Source organism: Acinonyx jubatus, chromosome B4, assembly GCF_027475565.1.
Source record: "Acinonyx jubatus isolate Ajub_Pintada_27869175 chromosome B4, VMU_Ajub_asm_v1.0, whole genome shotgun sequence".
Lineage (NCBI taxonomy): Eukaryota > Metazoa > Chordata > Mammalia > Carnivora > Felidae > Acinonyx > Acinonyx jubatus.
Window position 1 is genome coordinate 130,629,062 of NC_069387.1, and position 26,701 is coordinate 130,655,762.

At 44.0% G+C, this 26,701-nt stretch overlaps 1 protein-coding gene across 1 annotated transcript in view; it reads right to left on the reverse strand.

Annotated features, from left to right (window-relative positions):
• Positions 1–2,820: 2,820 nt before the first annotated feature.
• ENTHD1 (ENTH domain containing 1) overlaps positions 2,821–26,701 on the reverse strand; it is a 98,879-nt gene continuing 74,998 nt past the window's right edge. The window contains exons 5-6 of the mRNA XM_053199640.1: positions 15,333–15,731; positions 2,821–4,013 (exon numbers count right to left, since the gene is read on the reverse strand). Coding sequence (XP_053055615.1) covers positions 3,412–4,013; positions 15,333–15,731 — 1,001 coding nt within the window. The 3' untranslated portion in view covers positions 2,821–3,411. The remainder of the gene's footprint in view (positions 4,014–15,332; positions 15,732–26,701) is intronic.

The window sequence follows — 26,701 nt, forward strand, 5'->3', positions numbered from 1 at the left end:
ACCCTGTTAATAAAGTAAAACCACTGAACCATATTTAAAAGAGTAAATTTTATGGTATGTGAATTGTATTTCAAATTTTTAAAAATTGGCAGGTTGCAGTAAAGGGAAATTTATGGCCTTAAATGCATATGTTCTTAATAGTTTGCTGGTCAGAATACTCTCTAGTTTACTTACTATACCTGCTAGTAAGAATTCTATACTAGTTTGCTTAATATTCTTACTTGAAAAGATCTGCAAGAAACATGGATGTGTGAAAAGTTTTTTTAAAGAATCTTTTAAAATATTTTAAAAGAACCAAGTAGAATTCTAGAAATGAAAAAGGAATAACTGAATTTAAAATGTAATGGGAGGAGTTAACAACAGATTAGACATAGCTGAAGAGAGGCCTCGTTAGCTGGAAGGTAGGTTGGAAAAAAATTACCCTGATTCATGTAGTAAGTATGTTGCAGTATCCTGTGGTGAAGTGTCATGATATCCGAACATTTCTTTCAAATGGTTCAGCAAAATGTGTGTGTCTATTTACCTATCTACATAATGCATATATAGATATAAACATGTTTAGCAAGACAGAGAGATAAAGCAAACATGGCAACTTGTTAACTATTAGTAAATCTAGACCGAGATTTAGATTTCTATCAACTGTCATGTTCCAAAATTTAAAAGCTGGCAACCCCCACCCCCCAACTCTTGCTCTCTCTCTCAAAAATAAATAGACATTAAAAATTTTTCAAAAAAAGGTGGGGGGGGGGTGCCTGGGTGGCTCAGTTGGTTAAGCATCCGACTCTTGATTTCGGCTCAGGTCATGATCTCGTGGTTTGTGAGTTTGAGCCCCACATCGGGCTTTGAGCTGACAGCGTGGAGCCTGCTTCTGATTCTCTATCTACCTTTCTCTCCCCCTCCCCAACTCTCTATCAAAAATAAACGTTAAAAAAATTTTTTTTAAACTCGCAAAAAGGTAGCACTTACAATACACAAAAATATCAACTATGAAAGGATTAAGTCTTTAAAAAAGAAATAGAAGCCCTCTGTGAGGGAGATTATGAGTTTACTGTGAAGCATTAAGAGAAGACATAGAACATAGAGAAATACCATGCTCATGGATTGGAAAGCTAAACATAAAATTTATGAAAGAAGACAGATGTACGATGCTCCTAGATTAGAAGATTAAATTTGTAAAAATCCCCCAAATTCATGAGTAGATTTAATGCAACTTTCATCAAAATCTAATAGGGCTTTCAGTCACTATATTGCACACCTGGAACTAGTATTACACTGTATGTTAATGAACTGAAATTTAAACAAAAACTTTAAAAAATCTAATAGGGTTTGGAAAGAACTCGGCAAGGTGCATATGCATATGGAAGAGGTAAGGGTCGCGAAGAGAAACACACTCTGGGCTTCCAACCACTACACGCTGTGTGGTTTTGTTCTACCTCAGTGGTGGCTCCGTCTCGGCCTTATTCATGGATTCCTTAACTTCTTCCTGATCTTCTTAGGCCTGCCCCAGGGCTCAGGCCTTCAACTTCTCTCCACTATTATACTCGCTCCTTCGGCAATTTCATCCAGTCTCATAGCTTTAAATAACCATCAATTACTAACCCCCCCGCCTCCGTTCCAATCTAGATCTCTCTCTCAGACTCAACTCTTATATCCAATTGCTTATTTGGTCTCTCCACTTGGGTTATCTAATGGACATCTGAGATGTAACTTATCTCACACTGAATGCCTCAAAACTTTTCTCCGTCTGCCACCCTCCTCGTTTCAGTTGATGAGCAATTTTAATTGCTCAGTCCAGTACTTTGGGTTCAGCTGTGACGCTTTTTCTCTTACATATTGTATCCAACCCATCAACCAATCCCTAATCACTCCTCATATACCCTCCTTTGATCCACCACCCGCTCTTATCTGGATAACTGCAATGGCCTTCCAATCGGCCTACCTTCCTCATCCTGTGTCCCTGCATCCCTCTCTCCCCAGAACCAGTGTGATCATTTTAGAAGCCCAAGATCATTTTTCACCCTAAAACCTTGTCACAATTTTTATTGAGTAAAAGCCAAAATCTCTAACGACGGTCTTCTAGAACCTGTATCATCTGGCACTGCTCCTTGTTCTTTCCTCCAGGACCTCAGATCTCCTACCGTTGTCCCCTTCCCTCACTTCACGCTAGCTGCACTGGCTTCCTTGCCCCTCCTCAAATATGCCAAACACCCTCCCACATTACAGTCTTTGCACTAACACTCCCACTAGCATTTCCTTCTAGTTCTTACCCCAGTTAGCATGATGAAAATCGGCTTGGGTTTGGCATTAGAATATGCTTTAGATATCCCATATTTCTTCAAAATAATCAGGAATTTATTTTAGCGCTTCGTTGGTAATTGTTGGAACTGAGCAATGGGTACACGGAGCCCTTACGCTGTCTTCTCAAATAAGTATAAAACAAAATGAAAGCGTCTCTGGTGGTTCCACTGTGCAGCAGGATGGAGAAGCACTGGTCTATGATCTCCCACCTAGATCATTTTCCCAGAAGTAAAAATTCTAGGGGGCACCTGGGTGGCTCAGCCGGTTGAGTGACCAACTTTGGCTCAGGTCATGGTCTTGTGGTTCGTGGGTCCAAGCCCCATGTCGGGCTCTGTGCTGACAGCTCAGAGCCTGGAGCCTCCTTCGGATTCTGTGTCTCCTTCTCTCTCTGCCCCTCCCCCGCTACACTCTGTCTCTCTAAAAACAAATAAACGTTAAAACAATTTTTTTAAGTTTAAAAATAAATAAAAAATAAAAATCCTAGTTGAAAGGCTGTCTTAATAAATTAAAAGGATACATAGGAGATGAAAAATATCAAATTTATTTTCCAAATACAACCAAAGGATGCATTTGAATTCACTTTGCAATAAACATTAGCAATAAAAACACCTGTCCCATGTCCCACCTGTCTCAGCTTAACCCCCCGACCAATGGTGGCAGCCACAGGAAGGGAAAGATCGCCGGCCCTCTGTTTGCAGAATCTGAAACCTGGCACAGCAGCCCCAGGCTCTGAAGGCCTTCTTACCACCTGCTCATCCAAAAGCTCTGGAAGAGCCATTTGCAGTCTGAGGTCTTGCCACAGCTCCCACTAACGCTTAATATATTTTGAGGTGAAGTCCAGGGTGTGGAAGAAAGAAATTCTCTTCAGTGTCAAATGAAAAACAGTTTGTACTGAATCTGAAAATATTATCAAAGGTGATGCTTTTTCCTCTTTAAAAAAGAAACCACCCAAATGAGTTTAGTGGTTGGAAAGATATTTGTTAATAAGCCTGACAAGGAAAAATCCAACCACCATCCCATTTTTGCCAGAAGGATGAGAATCTACAAAAGGCTAACTTAGGTCTTCGGGAGGTGGAACCACACGAGTTCTACCGACAGGGGCTCTCGGGCTTGTTACATGTGATCTGAGGTCCCCTCGGAAGACTGGGGAAGCTGGGAAGACTTTAGCTGCAGACTATTCCCACTCATGCTCACCAGATGGCTATTGATGACGTTAAGTTCTCTTATCACCGTGCTCAGGTCTTCGTGTAGTTTCACTATAGCATTTTTCACCTCCCCTAGGAGAGTTTTAATGGAATCGTTTGTTTCAGGCTCCCCCGGCAGGCCGGCAGGTGTCTGAAAACTCAGACAGGACACAGAGGTGACGTGGTCTGCCCTGGGGGTGGAAGACTCTGCCCAATTACTGGCAGAAGCAGGACTCGTCTGCTCTTTAGCACACTCAGAGTTATCCGGAAGACTCTCCAGCAGATGGAGGTTGTCGTTCTCCTCTTCATCAGAAGACGCTCGGTCCCTAGGAGCAAAGGGGTGGTGAGCCCCGGCCGTCTCATCTTCATCTTTAAAGGAGGCGGAAGAAGACCGTTGCTGGGCCAGAGACCAGAAGGAAGGTCCCGCCAAAATGCGGGGTAGGAGATGAACAGACGTCTCCGGAGAGGCTGAGTCGGGAAACGGCATGGATAAAGTAGAAAAGGAGGACGTTCCTTCAGAGGTGGTTGAAACTACAAGGGAGAGAGAGATTACGCAACATACAAACGAGAGTAATGGCTAAAATAATTTTTCAATGTGAAATCCCCATCTGCAAGGTCTCAACATAAATATACTACTGACAGTTTCATATGCTAAATAGTCATCATAAGCCTAGATAAACCCGAAGCAGGAAGCAGAGAAGATCTAAAGATGTATTATATACCAACAATGCCATGGAAATGAAACGAACATGGAAGTATCAATAGTCACCTTGACTGTGAACCGTGCCCAATGTACTTTCACACCACACTTACCAGAGAGAGCAGAAAAGTAAAGTATTACACCCTGTTCTACTAGCTGGTGGCATTTTAAGTTGGCATTTAAAGCAGAAAGTCTGAGAAAGCTGTAACTTAGATTCCTTCATCCTTTTTTTTTTTTTTGTCCCCTACAGAGACCATTATGGTAAAATGAACAACCAACTACAAGTACCTAAAAGCTGTCAAACGAATCTTTTTCTCTAACTGTTCAAATACGGTCAAAACTGAACTCCAGCCCACCTGAGATCTGGGACACTTGAGCACACGTACGGAATTTTTTTTTTTTTTCACCAAGAAACATAAGTAAAATCAAAAGCATTCTAAACCGGTTTTCTGTAAAATATTTGATAACATTGTAATTCCCTTTCAGACAAAATCATACTCATTGCTTCTTGTGCACTTCATTTTAAATCGTTATTTCCCGGGGCGCCTGGGTGGCTCGGTCGGTTAAGCGGCCGACTTCGGCTCAGGTCATGATCTCACGGTCCGTGAGTTCGAGCCCCGCGTCGGGCTCTGTGCTGACAGCTCAGAGCCTGGAGCCTGTTTCAGATTCTGTGTCTCCCTCTCTCTGACCCTCCCCTGTTCATGCTCTGTCTCTCTCTGTCTCAAAAATAAATAAACGTTAAAAAAAAATAATAATAAATAAAAAATAAATCGTTATTTCCCAAACTGTGTTCTGAGGAACGCTGTGTTCCTGGAGATGTCAAAAGAGGTTTTGTGAAAACAGTATTTCAAAGTCAAGCAAGACCAGGCGATTGCATGTCGGGCCTCTCGTTAGGAGGTTAACAATGAACATTAAATGCACATTTAAAGTTCTGAGAAGTCGCACACTAATTTATTCAAGGGTTTTCCAAACTTTCTTGGACACAACTTTCTCTTGTCTTCTTGGAGTATCTATTTACATTCATGCGTGCATTAGGTGGTACGGGTTGGCAGAATTTGGTTTCTAAAGTCTTGCAGCTAACTCTAGACTTACTACTTTCACATAAAAAAAAAAAAAGCTGAAGTCATAGAAAGGGAAATTACCGCTAAGCACACATGACTTCTTATCTTTCTATATTATTTTATTTGCTTAGAGATGCATGTCCCTTTAAACGAAATTGAACCTCTCCTGTAAAAAACATGGCTGGGGCAGGCGGCTTCTATTTTCTGCTTCAAAGCTCTCTGAGGGCTATCTCCGTCCAGTTTTTAGGAAAAATTCCAATCACAAGACATTTTGGGGGTGACATGAGTATTCTCAGCCGATGTAGCAGCAGGACACGAAAAGGAAAATAGGGACTTCATCGGCACATGGTCAAGGCAAGACAAGCGCACAGAAGAATCTAGGTCAGCCTTATCCTGACGTTCTGTCCTTGGGTTGAAGAGAGGGCATGGTGGTGACGGGCACGCTAAGGGTGAGAGAGCCTCCACACGTGTGCGTCCTGAGTCACGCCGCTGCTCTGCTCTGGATGTGCTCTGTTTGGGTCACAGCTGTCACCTGACATGTCACCTGTCACCCCGCACCATCCTCCCGTGTTGGCTCTCCCGTTTCTATATCCCAAGTCTTTCTCTTTCTGGGTTTACCCTCACCTGGGGATAGCACATTCTCCAGCAGGTCACTGAAAAAGGGTAACACAGTTACGTTAGTCACATGGACGCGATGTGATTACCTGGTTTAATTTTATGCCAGCGGTTCTCAAAGCGGGTGCCTGGGTGGCTTGGTTGGTTGAGCGTCTGACTTCCGCTCAGGTCATGATCTCGCGGTACGTGAGTTCAAGCCCCACATGGGGCTCGCTGCTCTCAGCACAGAGCCCGCTTTGGACCCTCTGTCCCCCTCTCTCCCTCTGCCCCTCCCCTCTCTCAAAAACAAATAAAACATTAACAACAACAACAAAGTGCGCCCCCTGAACAAGCAGCAGCAGCACCTGGGAATTTGTTAGAAATAAAGTCCTTGGGCCCCATCTCTCTAAATCAGAGACTGGGACTGTGCCCAGGACATTGAGTTTTAACAAGCCTCCAAGTGTGTCTGATGCCTGCTAACGTCTGAAAATCACTGTTTTCTGCTGTGTGTCCACCTTTCTTTCGCTTTGTAGCTACAACTGCTGACTGAATAGCTTATCATTGTTTACAGTTTGGTAGCTTTGATTCACGGGCTTTTGCTCATAAAAAGCCACTTCAGCTCTAATTGCTGCGCACCAATTTACTTTTGTTTCCAAACACGCCACAGCTGTACGAGACACTTCAACGCTGCACTCCAGGGTGCCTCTCCTGCCCATTTCGTCACCCTGCTCCCACTCACTGCGGAAGGTACTGGACTATCTTGTTAGCAGCCATCCTCTTCATACAGTGCACCCACCAGAGCTGGAGCCAGCCGCGATAAATGGCTGAATTTAAACGATCTCCCCGGGTGATATATGCACGCCAATTAATGCTGCACTTGCTTAAAAATAGCACCGATAAAGCGATTCCAAATGCGGATGTGTTATCTCTGACTTTTTATGCTCGTGAAAACATCAGGCCCCTTAATTATTATATTGCAACTCGAAATTTAAAAAGCATTTAGAAGGACTGCGCTGCAAAAATATCATGACGAATACATTCCTAGAAATATTTTTAAACTCTCTTCGCCTGGAGCTGCAAATGTAAATTTTTCTGTTAGCAGTAGGTCCTTGTTCAGCTAAACACTTCAAACTGTTCACGATAAAACAGGAGCTTTTTATTCTTCTCTTTCAGTTTTCCTATCTGACATATAACGACTGTTAAGTTACCTGTACACATGAATTAAAACATTCTGATTTTAGGGGCGCCTGGGTGGCTCAGTCGGTTGGGCGTCCGACTTGACCTGAGGTTCAGGTCATGATCTCACGGTTTGTGAGTTCGAGCCCCGCGTCGGGCTCCGTGCTGACAGCTCAGAGCCTGGAGCCTGCTTCGGATTCTGTGTCTCCCTCTCTTTCTGCCCCTCCCCCACTTGTGCTCTGCCTCTCAAAAATAAATAAATGTAAAAGAAAAAACTAAAAAAAAAAATTCTGATTTTTGTTCTGTGTTGTAGAAAGTAACAAATGTCCGTAGTAATATTATTTGTAATAGCTAAAAAGACGAAACAACTCAAATATCCATCAGCTGATGGATAGATACATAAAATGTGTTTAAACAGTGGAGTATTAGCCATAAGGAGAGAAGTACTGATTCATGCGACAACATGGATGAACCCTGGAAACGCTGTGCTACGTCAAAGAAGCCAGACACGAGAGGCACATAGTGTATGATTCCGTAACATGAAACGTCCAGAGTAGGCAAATGCACAGAGGCAGAAAGTAGATCACTGCTTAGGAGGAAGCGTTCGGGGGGAGGAAGGAATGGGGAGTGACTGTTAATGGATACGGGACTTTTTGGGGTAATGAAAATATCCTGGAATTAGTGGTGATGATGGCGCAATTCTGAGAATATACGAAAAGTACTGAATTGTACACTTTAATAGGGTGCATTTTCTGGTGCGTGAATTAGACCTTGTACTTAAAAAAAAATTTTTTTTAATGTTTATTATTTTTTTTTTGAAAGAGAGAGAGAGAGTCCGAACAGGGGAGGGGCAGAGAGAGAATCCCGAGCAGGTCCTGAACTGTCAGCACGGAGCCCAACACGGGGCTCAAACCCACGAACCATGAGATCATGACCTGAACCGAAGTTGGACACTTAACAGACTGAGCCACCCTGGCGTCCCAATCTCGTACTTTTAAAAGTACAATATTTGAAAATTTATTGTCATGATTATCAAGGAGTTACATGAAAAGAAACAGATTTAGGAATAACATAGGATTCGAGAGAAATGCTAATGACTCTGCCTCTAATCACTGATGCTAAACTGTTATTGGGATGACTGGACGATTGGATTAATGCTGAGTCTTCTCACTTACCTACGAAGTATAAATTTGGCTCACTGAATGTAAAAAATCAAATCAGTGTGTCTTTTTGTCTGCACGGAGGCAGGCAGGAGCTGTACAGCTGGAGGTGTTGCTGGGTCCACAGAACCACCACTACTGAAACCCATGGTACAAAAATGGAATCAATGAGATATAAACAAAGGACAGAGCCAGTGAGAACGCTCACCACTAGCCCAGCATGCGAACATATGGATTTTTTTTTCCTACCCCCAAAATTAGAAAGAAAAGTCCAGGGCAGTCTAACACACTTACCCAAACTATGGCTCACGGATATAATGATCTGGCTTCTGTGCATCTTCTCTCTCCTTTTTTTCTTTTTGGGATGCATGACAAATGATCTAATAACCTAAAGGAATAGTTTGACCTAGACATAAAGAACTTAAAATTTAAACGGAGGAAGGAATGGACTGTTCTAGGAACAGAGTTATTCAGTATCAAAAGGTCAAACGAGGTTGCTGCAAATCCATCATTCGGTGAAAATATTAGAACGAGAATATTAACCTATATTAGGTGGCTGAGATCTGTTACACCGTGAGGGTGCAAGTATTTTTAAGTTTACCAAGCTCATCATCTCCAAAGAGTTTTGTAACACCAGACCTGGACCCTTCATATAAACAAATACTTCTTAAAACAATAAAATAGAAAAAAAAACACCCCAGAAAGTAGACAGTGTCGTGTCTATCTTCTTTCACCCAGCGTCCACGGAGACCAGCCATCGATCCTGCCTCGTCGTTTCCTGAATTCCTCAACCGCAAGTTACCTGCAGCCATTCCTTTGAGCTGCCCTACTCTGAAATCTTGCTTTCCAAGATTACTTTCCTTCTTGATTCCTTCCAGCCTTCTCATTCCCTTTAATGCATCTACACTTTGGCCTCATCGAGACATCAGGTCCAATAATCTTTTTATTTTCTCGTTATCCATCACTTGAACCACTTTCTTGCTCCCCTCCTCTCCCCCCACCGCCATGGTTTCTGCTTTATCTGCTGCTAATTCCTAATCCAGGAGTCAGGCAGACCTTTTCTGTCAAGGACCAAACTGTAAATATTTTAGTCTTTACGGGACCTACAGTCTCTATTACAACTCCTCAGCTCTGCTGTTGTAGCACAAAAGCAACCAAAGACTACATGGGAGCCAGTTAGTATGGTTGTGTTCCAATAAAATTTTATTTGCAGAAACAGGGGGTGACCACATTTGGCCTCAAAGCTATGGTTTGCAAATTCCTGTCCAAATCCTATTTCAATTCAAATATGCTTTCTCATTCCTACCCCCAGGCTGCTCAGTGCTATTGGAGAAAGCACAGATCCTGCAAATTAGGACCCCCACAAATTCTGGCTCTATCGCTCCATTGTACCCGTGTCTTATCAGCATCTTCTTCCATTCTCTAGAGTGGCTATTCCTAAATCTCAGCAGACCTTTCACTGCCTTTATACCACTTCCCCTCAGTCTGGGCAGGTGACCTCAGACGATAAGATATGGAGGCCACAACCTACAATGTGTGGCACATGAAGGCTCAATACATCTTAATTACTAAAACCCGCCAAACCCATCCCTCACACTCTGACACATCCCTTCCCCTCCTTCCTTACGGGCGCTCAGGGTAAGGTGAGTGTCTTTCTGTTCTGGATTCTAGCCCACTTGCCCCTGACTGTGCCCCATCTCAGGCTAGCCGCCCCCACTCTCCCCCACCTCACCTGCTCTGCTCTCCAATCTCCCACTTGGTTTCCTTCCCAGCAACAGCCCCTGATGAGCTCCCTGCCCCAGCTTCACCCCCCTCCACATCAATCCTCCACACTCCCCCCACCATAGAAATCAGTAATTTTTCTACAACACATTCAAAAAGCCACTCACGTGGCTTAAAACTTTTAGTGACTTGCATTCTCTTCAAACTGAAGTCCAAACTTCTTAACCTGGCACACACAGCCCTTCGTCATCCGTCCTGGCGTCATTTTCCAGTGCTTTCTTCCATTATTTCTTCACGCACACTCTCCATGGCTGCTTTACTAAGCTGCTTTTGATTCACTTGTTGAATGTTGGGTACCTACTGTGTGCAAGGCACCGTGGTCGGTGCTGGGGCTTCAATAACCAACAGGCAGACGTGGTCCCTCCCTCAGGAAGGCGCCATCCCACTCGGGGAGTGGGGGAAACATCAGACAACTTCACGGATATGCAATCACATCCCACTCGAATGGCGGTACGTGCTAGAAGGATAATTACGGGTACCAAGACAACACAGAGTGGGAGGGGGATCTGAAGTAATCAAGGGGGTCAGGGAATCCTGTGGAACCCTGTGGAAGCTGAGCCCCGAAGGAGGAGTGCAGCGGGGAAGGGCTGGGTGGGAAGCGTTCTGGTCTGAGGGAACAACAGCGCCAAGCTGGTGAAGCGATTTGGTTTACTTGACAAGCGGAAGCATCACCAGGCTGCGGGGAGAGGCAGAAGCGAGACCACGCAGGGCAGTGGAAGGCTAGCGACCTTCAGGAACAGGGCGACAGTCCGAGAGGTCTGCCGTCTCAGCGGGGGAGCAGCAGTCGTCAGGTCCTCTGGCCGCTCTGGGGAGAATGAACTGGAGCTCCCTAGGATCTCTTTGGTCCGTCCCAGCTGGGCTCTATTCCTCAGCCTGCAAGGCCCTTTCTGGAAGGATAGGAGTTTCCTTGCTCCTGAGAATAAGCGAGGAACTCCTGGGTCCTTTTGGAAATAACCGGAGTGGATGTGGAGGGTTGGGAGGGGGCTGGGGGCTCGGGGCTCTAAAAGCAGAACTAAAGGGGCGCCTGGGTGGCTCAGTCGGTTGAGCGTCCGACTTCGGCTCAGGTCATGATCTTACGGCTCGTGAGTTCGAGCCCCGTGTCGGGCTCTGTGCTGACGGCTCGGAGCCTGGAGCCTGCTTCGGATTCTGTCTCCCTCTCTCTCTGCCCCTAACCCACTGGCATTCTGTCTCTGTCTCTCTCAAAAATAAATAAACATTAAATAAATAAATAAAAGCAGAACTAAAAACATGGAAACTGGGGGTGCCTGGGTGGCTCAGTCGGTTAAGCGTCCGATTTCGGCTCAGGTCATGATCTCACGGTTCGTGGGTTCGAGCCCCAAGTCAGGCTCTGTGCTGACAGCTCGGAGCCTGGGGCCTGCTTCGGATTCTGTGTGTGTCTCTCTCTCTGCCCCTCCCCCACTTGTTCTCTCTCTCTCTCTCTCTCTCTCTCTCAAAAATAAACATTAAAAACAAAAACAAAAACACAGACACTGGAGTAAAAATAGCAAACTTTTCTACGGCACTGGCCAGGTCCAGATCCTACCCTGAGCACCTGATGTTTGCGAATTCAGGGACCCCCTCCGGCGGCCCCATTCTGTAGATGAAGACAGCGCCATGCAGAGGCCACGCGGCCAGTGGCTGGGCTGAGATTATGAACCCAGGCAGTGTGATCCCAGAACCTGAGCCGCTAACAACTATGCAATCCAGCCATTCTTTGTCCTCTGTTGTGATATATATTACATCTACTGTTTTAAAACAAAATACAGTAGGAAAAGTTTGCTTTAAACAGTCACATGCATTTTAAGAGTGAGAATAAAAATAAAATATACCGCGTTTTATATTTACCCACGTATTTTAGGATTGCCCACATGACTTCCCAGCTCCTCTGCCAGTACCGAAGCTCTGTTTTGATAACCTCAGGCCATGTGACTGAACAGTGCCCTCGGGGCCTTAATTTTGGCTACTGTATTTTTCAGCTCTGGAACTTTCGTTTCATTCATTCACTCTTTTTAAAAAAAATCCTTTAATGTTTATTATTTACTTTTGAGAGAGAGAGAGCATGAAGGGGGGAGGGGGAGAGGGAGACACAGAATCAGGCTCCAGGTTCCGAGCCATCAGCACAGAGCCTGGCACAGGGCTCGAACCCACGGACCGCAAGATCACGACCTGAGCTGAAGTCAGACGCTCAACCGACTGAGCCACCCAGGCGCCCCTCGTTTCATTCTTTCTTCACAGATACTTGTATTCTGGTGAAATTCTCCATCCTTCCCTCTGTGCTCTTGATCATGTTAATCACAGCTATTTTAAAGTATTTATCTTACAATGTCAGTATCTAGCTTCTCTGTGGTTCTGCTTCTGTTGTCTGTTTTTCTCGTGTATTTTAAAAGCCAAAAACTTTGCATGAGAAATTATAGGAGCTCTTAAGCAAGGGCTTCATTGTCTTCTAAGACAGATGGAACGCAATACAATCCCTTTGCTCCACTTGGAGCTGGGTTTCGGCATTTGTGAGGGCTGTTCTAGTTCTGGTCTGTTCTCGCCCCTAGATGGGAGTTGTGATGCCTGGGGCGTGGCCTGTCGCAGGTCCCAGCTGAGAGCACGCTACTCACCAGAGCCACTCCAGTTTGGCAGACCCTGAGCTCCACCGTAAGATGATGAGAACCTTTGCCCTCTAGAAGCTGCCTCCCCCTTAGCTTCTTGGCATCACATCCCTAACGTGTGCAACTTAGCAGGAGTAGGTATTTCAGTAAGAAATTGCACAAAGACTTCGGGGCTTTCTCCTCTGTGACTTCCTCTCCTCTGGCATATTCGCCCCTGGAGTCCCTGCCACCGGGGATGCCCCAAACTCCAATCCTATCTCTCAAGCTCAGTAAACAGTGGAGAGCCCAGGCCTCTGATTTTCCCTCAGTTTCCATCATCCTGCTCTGTGAATAGGCAAATGATCCATGGTGGGAAAACTGAGGTGAATGCAGGGCCAACTACAAGTAAACTAGTTTCCTACTTTGCTCACATCATTTCTGACACCAAATGTGGGTTCTGCACACCAAGGATTTCTCTAATTCTCTGGGGACACTAACTGGGTGTCCTATAATTTAACTCCATTCTGGCACTACCCAGAGTTAGTGCAAACACCACAGATGAGAGGCCCAGTCCCTCAAGACCGTCCCCCACTTCAGTTGCCACTCACAAGTCTAGGCCTCACATATTTCTGACCTGCCGGCTATAAATTGAGGGATCCCATGATCCCCTCCTCGGGGCCGGTAATTTGCTACAATGGCTCACGGAACTCAGGAAAGTGCTTTGCTTCCTATTACTAGTTTGTTAGGAAGGCTACAACTCAGAACAGCCAAATGGAAAGATGCACCGGACAAGGTATGGGGAAGGGCCCAGAGCTTCCATGCCCTCTCCGGGTGCACCAACCTCCCAGAAACTTCACGTGTTCGCCAACCTGGAGGCCCTCTAAACCCCACTGTCTGGGGATTTTTATGGAGGTTCCGTTACAGAGACATGATTGATCAAATCATTGGCCATTGGTGATGAACTCAACTTCCTTAGAGGTCAGTGGGTGGGGCTGAAAGTTCCAGCCCTCCACTGGCCTGATTGGTTACTCTGGCAACGAGCCCCCATTCTCCAAGACGCACCTCAACATAAACCCAGGTATGGAAGGAAGGGGTTTATTACAAATAACAAAAAGACTCTTCTCACTCCTATCACTCAGGAAATTCCAAGGGTTTTTAGGGAGCTCAGTGCCGGGAACCAGGGATGAAGACCTAATATATATTTCGTATTATATCACAGTGTCACAGTCCCCTTCCTAGGATCTTGACCCATCATGTGTTTTCTACCTCGGTTGTTTTACAGGACTTCAAACCAGCTTTTAATAGTTTTCCAGCTTTAACCAGTATTTTCGGTGGGAGGGTTAGAACAATACTACCTACTTCATTATAAATGGAAGCAAAAGTCCTCCTTGCTCACTGGCTTTAGAGGAACTTCCAGCTAATTTTTATAATTAAGTATACTTGGTACACAGGCAGTGGCCAAAACTATTTTCAATGATCTTTCTGTGGTATTGTGAAAGAAATGAACTCATAGTAACAACATCCCGGGGGACAGCCACGCACACAAACCGTCACAGTCATTGTAACCGGTACTAATTGGTTTCCACATCAACAGTCTCCGCAGAACAGTTAATTTGGTGACAGAAGTAAGAATCAGTTTATTTTTAGGCTATTCGATCCCCTAAAATTCTGGAAAGTGCAGCAAGGGGACTGTGCTATCATTCACTGACCTTACTGACACCAAAGTAAATTTCTTTAGCTTCACCATGTTGGCTTCCATTGTTTGTACTTTTGACCTGAGATTGAGGCAGTTTAGAGTATTTATATTAAAAGCTTTATAGCTATATGAGTTAGTAAGCATTATTGTACATAAGAACCAATAAAACGACTCAGTCTTGGAAAAGTGCACAAACAACTTATTCGTTTACTAATTAACTTTAAAGAAGAAAGCATCATTACGATGTAGGCTTTGGTAACTGATAGCCAACAATCTGGATTCCCAATTGGCTTTCTCCTTTACCATCAAGGCCCAAGAATACTGCAACCCTTTTAGTGTTTTATAGGACAGAATAAAGAAGAGATTCCCCACCATTTTTTGGGGGGGGGGGCAATCAGTACACAACACTTTAAAAAAAGGCCGCGTACGCACACACATACATTGTGTGTCTACACATCAATATACATAGTAACTCATTCCTTTTTATAAAGTGTCTTCATAGGTAACCTAAACGCCTAACAGGAAGCTCTTATTTAATGCTAGTTCTTTCTAATTTACTCGGAATCAGAACTGCTCAGAACTTGTGCTTCAACAAGTACTTGCGACCCCCAGGGATGAACTGCCTTTCAGCTCTTTAATAAAAGGGGTGCTTTTTCCCAACTGAGAAGTCCCTCTCTCTGGCTTGTATGTTGTTTTTTTTTTTAATTTTTTTTTTTTCAACGTTTATTTATTTTTGGGACAGAGAGAGACAGAGCATGAACGGGGGAGGGGCAGAGACAGAGGGAGACACAGAATCGGAAACAGGCTCCAGGCTCTGAGCCATCAGCCCAGAGCCCGACGTGGGGCTCAAACTCACGGACCGCGAGATCGTGACCTGGCTGAAGTCGGACGCTTAACCAACTACGCCACCCAGGCGCCCCTGGCTTGTATGTTTTAACGCCACTGGATGGAGAGTGAAAGATGGGAACCAGAAACAGAGACAGAAAGCACAGAAAAATAACAGAAGAACACTTCAGAAGAGCTGTGTGTGTGTGTGTGTGTGTGTGTGTGTGTGTGTGCGTGCGCGTGTGTGCGCGCGCGCGCATGTGCGTGCACGCAGACTCACCCCGTGTGGTTGCAGTCTTGAGGTTTTCCTCATCCACGTGAACAATGCTGGATTGTGTTGGCTTCTGGCAGTCCTTATTGCTTACCATCTCCTTCACTGGGTCAAATGTTTTGAATGAAGGAGAGACATAGAGCGTCTCTACAGAGGCCTGGTTACAGAAGGTAGAATCTGACTTTGACGTCCTTAAATTAGGGCTGACAAACTCTTCCTTATTCGATGACCAAAACGATGGTGAAGTTGTCAATGTGTCAAAGCTTTCTGCAGCTGACTGCTTTTCCAGAGGCATTTGCAAAGGGCTTTCGGTTACGGTGTTTGTGATGGTACTGCTGTCTGGTTTCTTGTCCAAACTCACATTTGTCGGCAGAGATGGGCTTTCTTCTGAGGGGGTAGGCACAGCGTCTGTAAAATAACAAGTAAGAACCATGATCAAAAAATACAACTGAAAACACTCTGTTTCAAATCCGTTGCAATTTTCTTTTTTCTTTTCCTTTAAAAAAAATTTTTTTTTACGTTTATTTATTTTTGAGACAGAGAGAGACAGAGCATGAATGGGGGAGGGGCAGAGAGAGAGGGAGACACAGAATCCGAAGCAGGACACGGGGCTCGAACTCACAGACTGTGAGATTGTAACCTGAGCTAAAGTCAGACGCCCAACCGACTGAGCCACCCAGGTGCCCCTCTTTTCCTTTTTTTAAAGTAAGCTCTACACCACGCATGTGGCTTGAACTCATGACCCTGAGATCAAGAGCCACATGCTCCATGGATAGAGCCAGCCGGGTGCCCCCAAATCCATTGTAATTTTAATAATGGATTTTTTTTTTTTAATTTGAGAGAGAAAAAGAGAGAGAGCAAGCAGGAGAAGCGGTCTGGGTAGGGGGAGAGAGAGAGAAAGAGAGAGAGAGAATCTTAAGCAGGCTCCACATTTGCCTGACATGGGCTCTATCTCTAACCCTGGGATCATGATCTGAGCTGAAATCAAGAGTTGGATGCTCAACTGACTGAGCCACCCAGGCACTCCTAAATCGGATTTTTTGATGCTATAACAGGATTCTCTATTTAGTTGTTTCTACTTTCTTACTCTATTTCTCTTCTGCCTATATAAAGTATACCCCAGCTATTACTGATGCATTAGTCATTTGGTGGCCGCTTCTCTCTCTCTCTCTCCTCACTGAAGCACAAGGAAAGGAAAGCTTCAAATAACTTGTCTTTAAATATTTTTCTCTTCACCCACTTATCTGTCTCTGAAACCACTATATTTTTAGAACCTTCAAACGTTCATCTTTTACAAGATAAACTAGAGAAAATATGCCATATCATACTGGTCTATCCCTACAGAACCCCCAGCTACCAAAAAAAAAAAAAAAAAAAAAAAAAGGCCGTTTTCCCCTGTAATAAAAAAATGTCTTCTTGCCCTGGTGTCTACACAAAGCCCATGAAAGAAAACCCTGCTTTCGGTAGCAGAATCCTTTGTTTATGTGGGAGAAAAGAAGCAATCTTTCAGAGCCGTTGTGATGATTACCAAAATATAAGTTCCGTCAGGGCGGAATCTTTATCCATTTCATTCATTAATATCACCACAGTAACGAGAATATGACAAAGTACCTGGAATATAAGGGACAAATAATATTTATTACAAATAGAAGGAATTGAAAGGAGCTGATATTTAAGGTAAGTCTGATATAGGAAGACCTACTGAATCTATGACTTATGAGCCTGGTCCAAATTTCTAGACGCAAACTGTTACCAACACTCCGTGCTAGGGCTTGCTCTGAAGTAGTTTTACCTGAAGTTGGATATGGAAAGAAAGAAAAGTATTTTAAGAGATACAGTTGATGAAGTTAGTGCATCATGGGCTGGGAATGGGCAAAAGGAAGACTGAGCAGAAGCTCCCAGAAGAGGATACAGGAATTGTGTAATTCACTATCGAGTGTCTACGTATCACCATGCACACCACAACACAGCCTCACAATGCACATTTATATGCCATCATCACCGCTGTCAGGCCCTGAGTTATTACAGAAACACATTTTCATCCACAGTTGGAGGCCAGCCTGGGCGAAATGGCTGCTGGGACGCCACAGCATTAGACAATTCAGGACACGTACCTCACTCCCTCTGTGGGGAGTTCCATTTCTCTCCAACCCTCTCACCTCCAAGCTCTTCCATCTTTTCAAACTGATTCAAGCAGCCTGTTCTCTTGCCCTGAACCTGTTCTTTCCTTTCCTTGCCCTCCCCTGTCATTGTCTTTCTCACCACACCCTGTCTGGGGCCCTGTATGTAGTCAGCCTTAGACTTCCTCATTCTCACCAGTCCGGCCCCTCCCGGCAAACAGGCCCCCCGCAGAGGCCTTCTTAGGAGTTATCTTTGTGCCCCAGCACTGGAGAGTGTGACCCGTAGGAAGTGTTCAGTAAACGCTTGTTAAGGAGAAGGACAAATAGAAGCACAAGGATAAAGAAAGAGAAAAAGTAGCGCCTTTGTTTTTAAAAAAGTCAAATCAAGTTACTAAAGAATCATTAAAAGGAAGAGTAAAACGGTAGATGAAAATAACTTCTAAAATATCCCTAATTTGCATATGACTGAGTTGTAACTAGTTGGTAAAGGTTTCTGTTAAAGATGCGAATATATTTCCCGGCAGAATGCTAGACTGACTAGCGCCAAGCACATGTATACCTCACCATGTTTACATAAACGCGTTTCTTCAGAGTGGATTTTTGTCAAATATTTTCCCATTGGCTTCTATTTTACATCTGAGAAAAATCGGGGGAAAAGCATTTTTCTATAGTAACAGAGTCACCTTAACACTTAGCAATATGGACAGTAAGATAATTCAGAATGACAACGACTCTCTGATGGAAATATTCATAACAACACTCAATCTAAATCTCAAATCTGGGATGTATAAAGTCATCTAACAGCCATCATTTTATTTGCTTATTTTCTTATTTTTTTATTTTAAAGTAACCTCTATACCCAACATGTGGCTTGAACTCATGACCCCGAGATCAAGAGTCATATGCTCCTCTGACTAAGCCAGCCGGGTGTCCCTAGCCATTGTGTTAACGTTTAATACAAAAGCTTAACATTATAAAAGAAAAAATTATCTTCAAATTCAACGAAACAAACCAGACTGAAGTCTATCTATCCACCCTCTTTCCCATCTGTCCAGGAGGAACAGTCTTCTGGATGCTTAGACTTTGGTTTTTAGACTGGTAATCTTTTCAATGAGTAAAACACTATGATCTAAAAGAAGAAAGCATGACAACAATTCAAAAATAATGATTTAAAAAAGATTTTTTGATAATGTTTATTTATTATTGAGAGAGAGAGAGAACGCGTGCGCGCAAGTACGAGCGGGGGAAGGGCAGAGAGAGAGGGAGACACAGAATCCGAAGCAGGCTCCAGGCTCCGAGCTGTCCGCACAGAGCCTGATGCGGGGCTCGAACTCACAAACTACGAGAACATGACCTGAGCTGAATGAAGTCAGTCGCCTAATGGACTGAGCCACACATGCACCCCTATTTTATTTTATTTTTTTTTAACGTTTTTATTTATTTTTGAGACAGAGAGAGACAGAGCATGAGCAGGGGAGGGGCAGAGAGAGAGGAAGACACAGAATCTGAAGCAGGCTCCAGGCTCCGAGCTGTCAGCACAGAGCCCGACACGGGGCTCCAACTCGAGGACTGTGAGATCATGACCTGAGCCGAAGTCGGATGCTTAACCAATTGAGCCACCCAAGCGCCCCTCAGAGTTTCTTTACCTTTATTACCATCTATTTCTCACCCTGCACCCCCAACACTGGACCACCCCTTCCGCTTCTCTATCTATTTAAATCCTATCAACTTCTCAAGGCCTCTACCTCGACTACTTCTGGAAACCATTTCCAATCACACCTACCTAATCCTTCCCTTCTCTCAATAATAAATATTAGTTTCTGTAAACTCATTTTTTTTTCCACCTAAGAATATGCTGTACACAGCCTATCACACATCGTACTAACTTCCCACATTCTGACTTTAGAGCCTCGACCATGCTTTAGCAGGTAGGATGTCTGCAAAGGTGAGTTAAATAGGATAATTTATAACTTATCTAATATAAGTGTTATATGTGGATTTTGTGTATAATAATGTACAGTGGATGTAAAGGCTAAAAATTAAGATTAAAGATCAAAGATTTTAAAGAATAAAAATTAAAGATTAATCAAGAAACACTTGTTGAACATCTACTGTTTGCACTGGACTGTATTTAACTCTGCAGGCACGTAAGTGGAAGTCATAGTTCCTACTGTCAACAAATGTTAAGATCAAGCATGGATTTTATATAAGCAGATAGGTAGTTAGGGAGAGAGACAGAGAAAGAAGGAAGGAATATATATACCTATACGTGTATACCTACAAAAGTATACGGACAATAAACACATAGAAATAACTAATGATACAAGTTACCAGTTAAATTTCACAGTGTCTAAGAGGTTGTAGTTTCTCAATAAATGAGTAAACATGAAGAATAAATGTGTATAATACTGTAGATAATAATACAGTAAATTTGTATAATACAGTAAATATTCTGTATCTGTAGGATACAGTTTCAGATCGGGTTCCTCTAGAAGCAGACTTGGATGCAGGGAGCATCCTGCAAGTCTGAGAAAAAGACTTGGATGCAGGGAGCGGGTTTGGCCGTCAATCCCAAGGGCATGAGTGAAGGAGTGGGCATGGTGAAACAGAAAAGGGATCAAGTCAATAGAGCGTACTACTGACCAGATTACCATGGTGTGCAAATGAGGTTCGATCCTGCGGGGTGCTGCAGGGTTGTCCTTTCAGGAATGGGAAGATGGAACACGAATTCAGAGACTCTCGCCTTCACTGGCTGAGGGTTGCGCTCACTAGTGCTAAATCTGGGGCGCGTCTAGGTGGTCTCGCACTTACGCCGAACAGGTGGTGTCTGGGCTCCAGAGGAAACCCCAGTAGAGGACACTCGCGGTGGATAGGGGGACTGGTCACCAGGGCTGCCGCTGAACTCAGAGGTAGGCCAAGAGAATACGGGGTGGGGGCATTAACAGGATTTGCTACAAGACATATTCATTTCTCAGTTTTCCTTTCCCCATACCCACTGGAATGACAGAAGTGGCACAAAGAGGTCCAGACCTAGGACGGCAAATAGAACAGGAGAGAAGAGAGGACAACAGAAGATGGGCGATGTCAACACTGTTGGAAAAGGAACCATGGACGGAGCGAGGAAGCAAACCCCAAATACCTGCAGAGGGGAAGCCAGTGTGGAGGAGATCAGCTCTTACCACAGAGCTCCAGAAAGTCTCAGGAGTGGGAGGAGGGGGCGCCCTGGAAGGCTGGGACCTTGTGCCTCGTTATTTTGGGGAGAGGACCTTCTTTCGTACAAACAGTGGGAGGTGTTGTTGTTTCCTGGACGTTCGAATAACTGCAGAAGAGTGTGGATGGGCTGTGCTCGTTATTGAGCTATTGTCTCTTGGCTTTGTGATGCTGGGGACGGGGCACCACAAGGCACACCTTTGCTTTGCTGCTTCATTTTGAACTACGGTTTTTCCAGAACTATATGACCCTACTATACTTTCTTTCGGTTCTTCAAATAGCCACGTTTCCTCTTTGCACCAAGCCTTCACCCATGCTGTTCTTTGTGCCTGAAATGCTCTTCTTCTTCTTTATACCCAACTGATTTCCAGTTTCCAAGGTTATGTCCATTAGGTGGACATATCTCTGTGTTTTTGCTTGTGCTGCTCCCTCAGCCTAGAATGTCCTCCAGCCCTGCCCTTCCCCTCTATCAAAAATGGTTTCATTTGTCCAACCCCAATTGAAATACTACTGCTTTTGTTAAATACCTTTATCCTCCAAGTTAAAACGAATCCCTCTTTTCTTTGCTTTTGCATAATTCAATGTGAATATTCATATTTTTCACTTAGTTCATTGTTTCAGAGATTAGTCACTCGTTTGACAAATATTTATTAGGTACAAGGATGTGGCAGGCACTCTTCTAAGCTTTGTAACACTAGTAAAAACTTTGTTGTTTATGACTCATTATAATTTGTTTACAGATCCATCGCCTCCAGGAGACTACAAACTCCTTCAGGGCAAACATCTTGATTTCAGCTCTGGTCATGAGGTCATGATCTCAGGGGTTCGTGAGTTGGAGCCCGCCTAGGCTCCTAGGGCTCGGGGCTGACAGCGGGGAGCCTGCTTGGGATTCTGTCTCCTGCTCTCTCTGCCCCTCCCCCACTTGCTCTCTACCTCTCTCAAAATAAATAAAAACAAACTAAAAAAAAAAAAAAAAAGAAATGAAAAGTCTGGTAGAACCTGCTGTACCAAGTGGCTCTTTACTGACAATTCTAATGGTTCATAAGTGTAAGTGACTAAAGTTTACCTTGGGGTCACTCCTCTCCTCCCTGGTGTCACTTTTAGAGATGCAGGGCCATGTGGAGGAGGACTGAGTCATTAAGTACACAACTGGCCCATTGTCTTTGCCTATCTGTCTCTTCCCAGAAGGGCTTCGGGGTAGATGTTTTCTTGGAGCCATATGAAGGATGCACAACATTTATGGAAAAATTTCTGAACTCCGCGGGAACTCCTGGGGATTTGCTGAAGAACAGCAATAAATATTAACTCTATATAGTTGAATACAAAGCACAGAAATGTATACCCTGCAAACACAAAAACAATTGTTTCGTGAGGGCCTCCCAACTTACTCTGGGAGAGAATTTCTCTGAATTCCACTAAAAAGCAGAGAGGACTACAGAGTGAATTAATTTGGTTGGCTTGCTTTATCAGGTTTCTCATTTTCTTTCAATTTAAAACCTGCATGTCAAAGAGCTTTGTTCTCAAGTATCTGTCTGGCAGACTCCGGGGTGAGAAGCTCAGTATTAAATTATGAGACTGTCCCCGGTTTTCTTTATTGTACAGTGTTTTACACCTGCCAATATACTTGATTAATGCAAAACAGGACCTCGACACATCGGTCATTGTGAAGCTGGTTTGATTACTCTTGATCGTTATCTTTAGGAAGAAGCTTATTCCCTGTGTAAGGCATCAGACTGCAAATTTAAATACAGACTATCACTAAGATGTCTGCAGTAAGGAAAAGGAAAAACAAACCAAACCAACCAACCAACCAACCAAACAAACAAAAAAATGCATCACCTCTCCATGCTCTGAGCCTAAGGACAAAAGAGAAGAGCTATGTTGGCGAAGGTACAGAAAATGTTTTTGCTCATTTGGAGACGATGATGAGATCATTTTTGAAATGGAACATTGGATTTAATTCCGGGTTAAGAGACTTTGCCTACAGGTAGGAATATTCTGTACTGGTAACTCTTTTTTCAATTTTCAATAATTCCCCTGCCTCGTTTCAGGTACTGTAATCATTGCATATTATTTTATATTCCATTATATGGTGACTCTGATAATGGGTGTTAATTCCAGCCCAGCGATTGCTGTGATCAATTCTCCTGCTGGTCTGACGCACGGTATCCAATTACAGCTCCAAGGCGGAGAGCTGGCAAGCGTGACAAAAGGTGGATGCCAAAATAGGTCTTTCTGGAGCTTAAAAATGTGTAGCTGAAGGAGCTTCTACTTTTGCAATTATTTAATCAAAGGACATAGGATCTGACGATAACAGGTCTATTTTGCTAAGAGGCCCCAGTTATAAATTATTAATATAGAGGAGTGATTTGAATTGCTCATTAATATATTGGTTTAAAGTAGACAAGCCACTAATTTTAAGGTGGATGTGAAACTTGAATAACATGTTTGACATGAAAATCTTAGTACGGTTTTCTTACAGTGTACTCGCGAAACCTCAAATCATCATAATACGTTAGAACAGCTATATTCTCCCTCTGACCCGTGTTAAGTGTGTGCGCACACACAGGTGCAGGCTCTGCAAGTTTCACCTCATCATGTATCACTGCGTTTAACTGCAGAATATAGTGTACCCAAGTTTTACAAAGAGAAAATATTTTGGAAAGCATGGCTATGAAATACGGCAAGTATATTTACTACTTCTTTCAATATAAATTTGCGATAATGGTTTAACTTCTCATAAGAAAACAGAGACATGGGCATATCTAAAGGTACTTTTCTTTAAAAGCCTCTTCAATAGACAACCTACAACTTACAGCTTCTCTTTTAAAACAGGCTCCATTCTTTTTTTTTTTAAAGTTTACCTTTTTTTAAAATTTTTTTATTATTTTTTTTAACGTTTATTTATTTTTGAGACAGAGAGAGACAGAGCATGAACAGGGGAGGGGCCGAGAGAGAGGGAGACACAGAATCGGAAGCAGGCTCCAGGCTCTGAGCCATCAGCCCAGAGCCCGATGTGGGGCTCGAACTCACGGACCGCGAGATCGTGACCTGAGCTGAAGTCGGACGCTTAACCGACTGAGCCACCCAGGCACCCCCAGGCTCAATTCTTTAAATTAAAACAAAAAGTTTAAAAAAAGATTTAGAAGGCAAATCCTATTATTTCTTAGAGAATACGGTTAATACTGTTAGATTTTCTGAAGACGTCTATTCTGTAAAACATATCATCAAATGAAATAAACGGATCATTCTTCAAAAATAAAAAAATGAAAAAATAAGTAGGACGGCCGAAGACTCTCAGGCCATGAAAACGGATCACGGCGAATGGATTATGAAATAGGTACGGGGCGCTCACGATTACATTTTATGCCATAGTTATGGTTCCCCCCCATAATAAAAATCCAAATATCCCTTAATAGATAATCATTATGGAAACTGAAGCTGAACAGGTCTTTGGGAAACTAGTGCTCATTACCTATCTCAGTGTTTCCTGCTGTTTGGGCTAGAGGTTAAATGGAAATTGGCCTCTGGCACACGAGGGTCTCCTGCTCTACAGAGCCCACTCCAGGCAGGTGCCTGAAGACCTAAGTGTTTGTGACCATCAGACCGATCCATAGAATGCCAATAAAACCCTGCAGGGCACCGGAGGAGAAAAAAAAATGAAAATAAATTGGTCAGAGGCTCAATTCTGACATGAATGAAATACATGAAACGCTCGAAGTGGTACCTGGCCCACAGATACTCTATATAGTTCCTGGCCATTGTTATGATGGAGCGGTCTGAAGGCGTTCCCGCCATGGCCGTGACTAGAGGCAGACGGGACGTTGGATGTCCCAGGCACTCTCCCTCCCCCCCCCCCCACCAAAATTCCTGTATAGGTAGACTACGGGCAGGATGCAGGTTCTCTGTGCCCACTGTTCTTAGAAGGTGGTATTTGAGACCAAGAGAACTGGTGTTCTGTGGAAAGATGATGATGAACAACTGTAATTCGCAAAAGTTTTCCCTCGTTAGATGCACAGAACAATGAGAAACTTTTACTTCAATGCAGCGTAAAAATCTTGTCTAAGTCTGCAACACAGCAACGCACCTGAGAATATCATTTACGCTGTCAATTCAGATGAAGTATTATTTCTCCTGAAGTAAGGATGCTCTATTTTCCACACTAAGCTGAGAAAAAAAAACCTCACCTATTAAAACTTCGTATATTATAACATATACGTCCCTTTGGAATACACCTTCCCGAATACCTAAAAGGACACGTGCCATTTCTCTGTCCCCAGGCAGGATCGGAGTGTGGTCCTTGTTCTTAGAGCTCTTCGCTTATATTTTTATAATATGACTTACAGCACTATCCTGTAATTTACCTATTAATGTTTCATTTGCCCTTTTTATTCCAGCACCTTCCACATATTTTCATTTGTTCGTTTATGCAACAAATATTGGGGATGGCGCAGTGCCCGAAAATACAAAAGCCACCAGAATTATCCCAGCAAAACCTGTCACCATTGCAATTCGTTGGAATTACGAAACACAGAAGACAGATAACCATAGATACACTTAATACGTTTAAGGAAATAATACAAGCTTGAAAATATAAGCAAGGAATAAGATTATAAAAACAGACCCAAGCAGAAGATCCAAGTAGAGGTTGTAAAAGTGAAAACTAGAATGGCTGAAATTACAAAAATAGTTGGTTTTTTAAGCAGCGGGTTAACTCTAGCTGAAAAGAAAATTAGGAACTGGAAGATAGGGGCGAAGAAATTATTTAAAAATACGGCACAGAGGTCAAAGTGAAAGAAAATCTGGGCGTGAGGGGAGGCAGTATGGCGGATGGAGTGTTCTCCCACTGATGCCATGTCTAGTCAGAGCGCAACCCTCCTTCCGGTCTCTGATGGACCCCCCCCCCGCCGCCACCACATATCAGCCATGCTGAATCCCTCAAAAGAGTCCCCCAACACACCTGGTGCTATCACACCTCTGGGCTTTTGCACTGGCTGCTCTCCCTTCCTGGCCTACTCTTCTTCTCATCTGGAGGTTGAATTTGATCTGCTGATGGGACAAAGCTCCCTCCTCCGAGCTCTGCTCTATTCAGTGTCAGAACAGAGGAAGGGCAATGCGAGACAAGTGTCTATCTCTTCCTCATCGGGCCGCTGTTGTGATCACGTATCTCTTGGCAGCTGCCGTTTCTTTGGCTAATGTGGCCATCCCCGGCCGCTCTACAGCAGGCACCCGAATGCTGGTTCTCTTGTGAAGTGAATACGAGAGGCTCTTCAGTGCACCCTGGGGAGCCCCCTAACCACACCATTCCCTAATACAGGACATCCAGGTCTGGTTCAACTTACTCGAACCACCTCCCTGCTGCGCCCTCCCTACTGGGACTTACGGTGTTTGCATCTAGCACCTTGGGCCTGGAACACATTTGACTCCCCCGGGCCCCTGCTCCTCTCCTCTCCCGGGTGACTGACTGCTACTGTAGAGAGTTCCCAACTGTTAAGTTCATGGTCTCCACACCCCCCGGGTCCTCAGGAGCATCCAGGAATCCTTTCTGCGTGTCCTTTCTCTCCCATTCCTCTCAGAGACAATTCCAAACTTTCCCTGCTCTCCTCAAAGCTCCCTTGTCAACTAGACCTTTCTCTTATTTTTAGTAGATGACCTTCTCCCCTCTTCGTCAAGATAAGAGAGGTTTTTCAACTGATTTGTTTCAGCTTCTCTCCCTCTCTTCAGCCAACTGAACCACAATCCACAACCGTTCCTCACACCCTTCCCTTTGGTCTTGAGGGTCTGAGACCCTTCTTATGCCTACTCAGGCCGGTCCTGCCATCTGTGTCACTGAAGCACCCACTCAAGTGGAACCTAGTCTCCTTTATTTTAAATATTTCTCTGGGCCTTTCTGCTAGTGTCTCTCTGTCTTGCTCCCCCCAGCCAACCACACTGAAAAACAAATTTATTTTCTCCCTCTGAATTAATTTCCCTCTTTCCTGTTCAACTCCTCAAAACACCACAGTCTGGCTTCCATTCCTACTTCTTGACTGATGCTGTCCTGTCTGA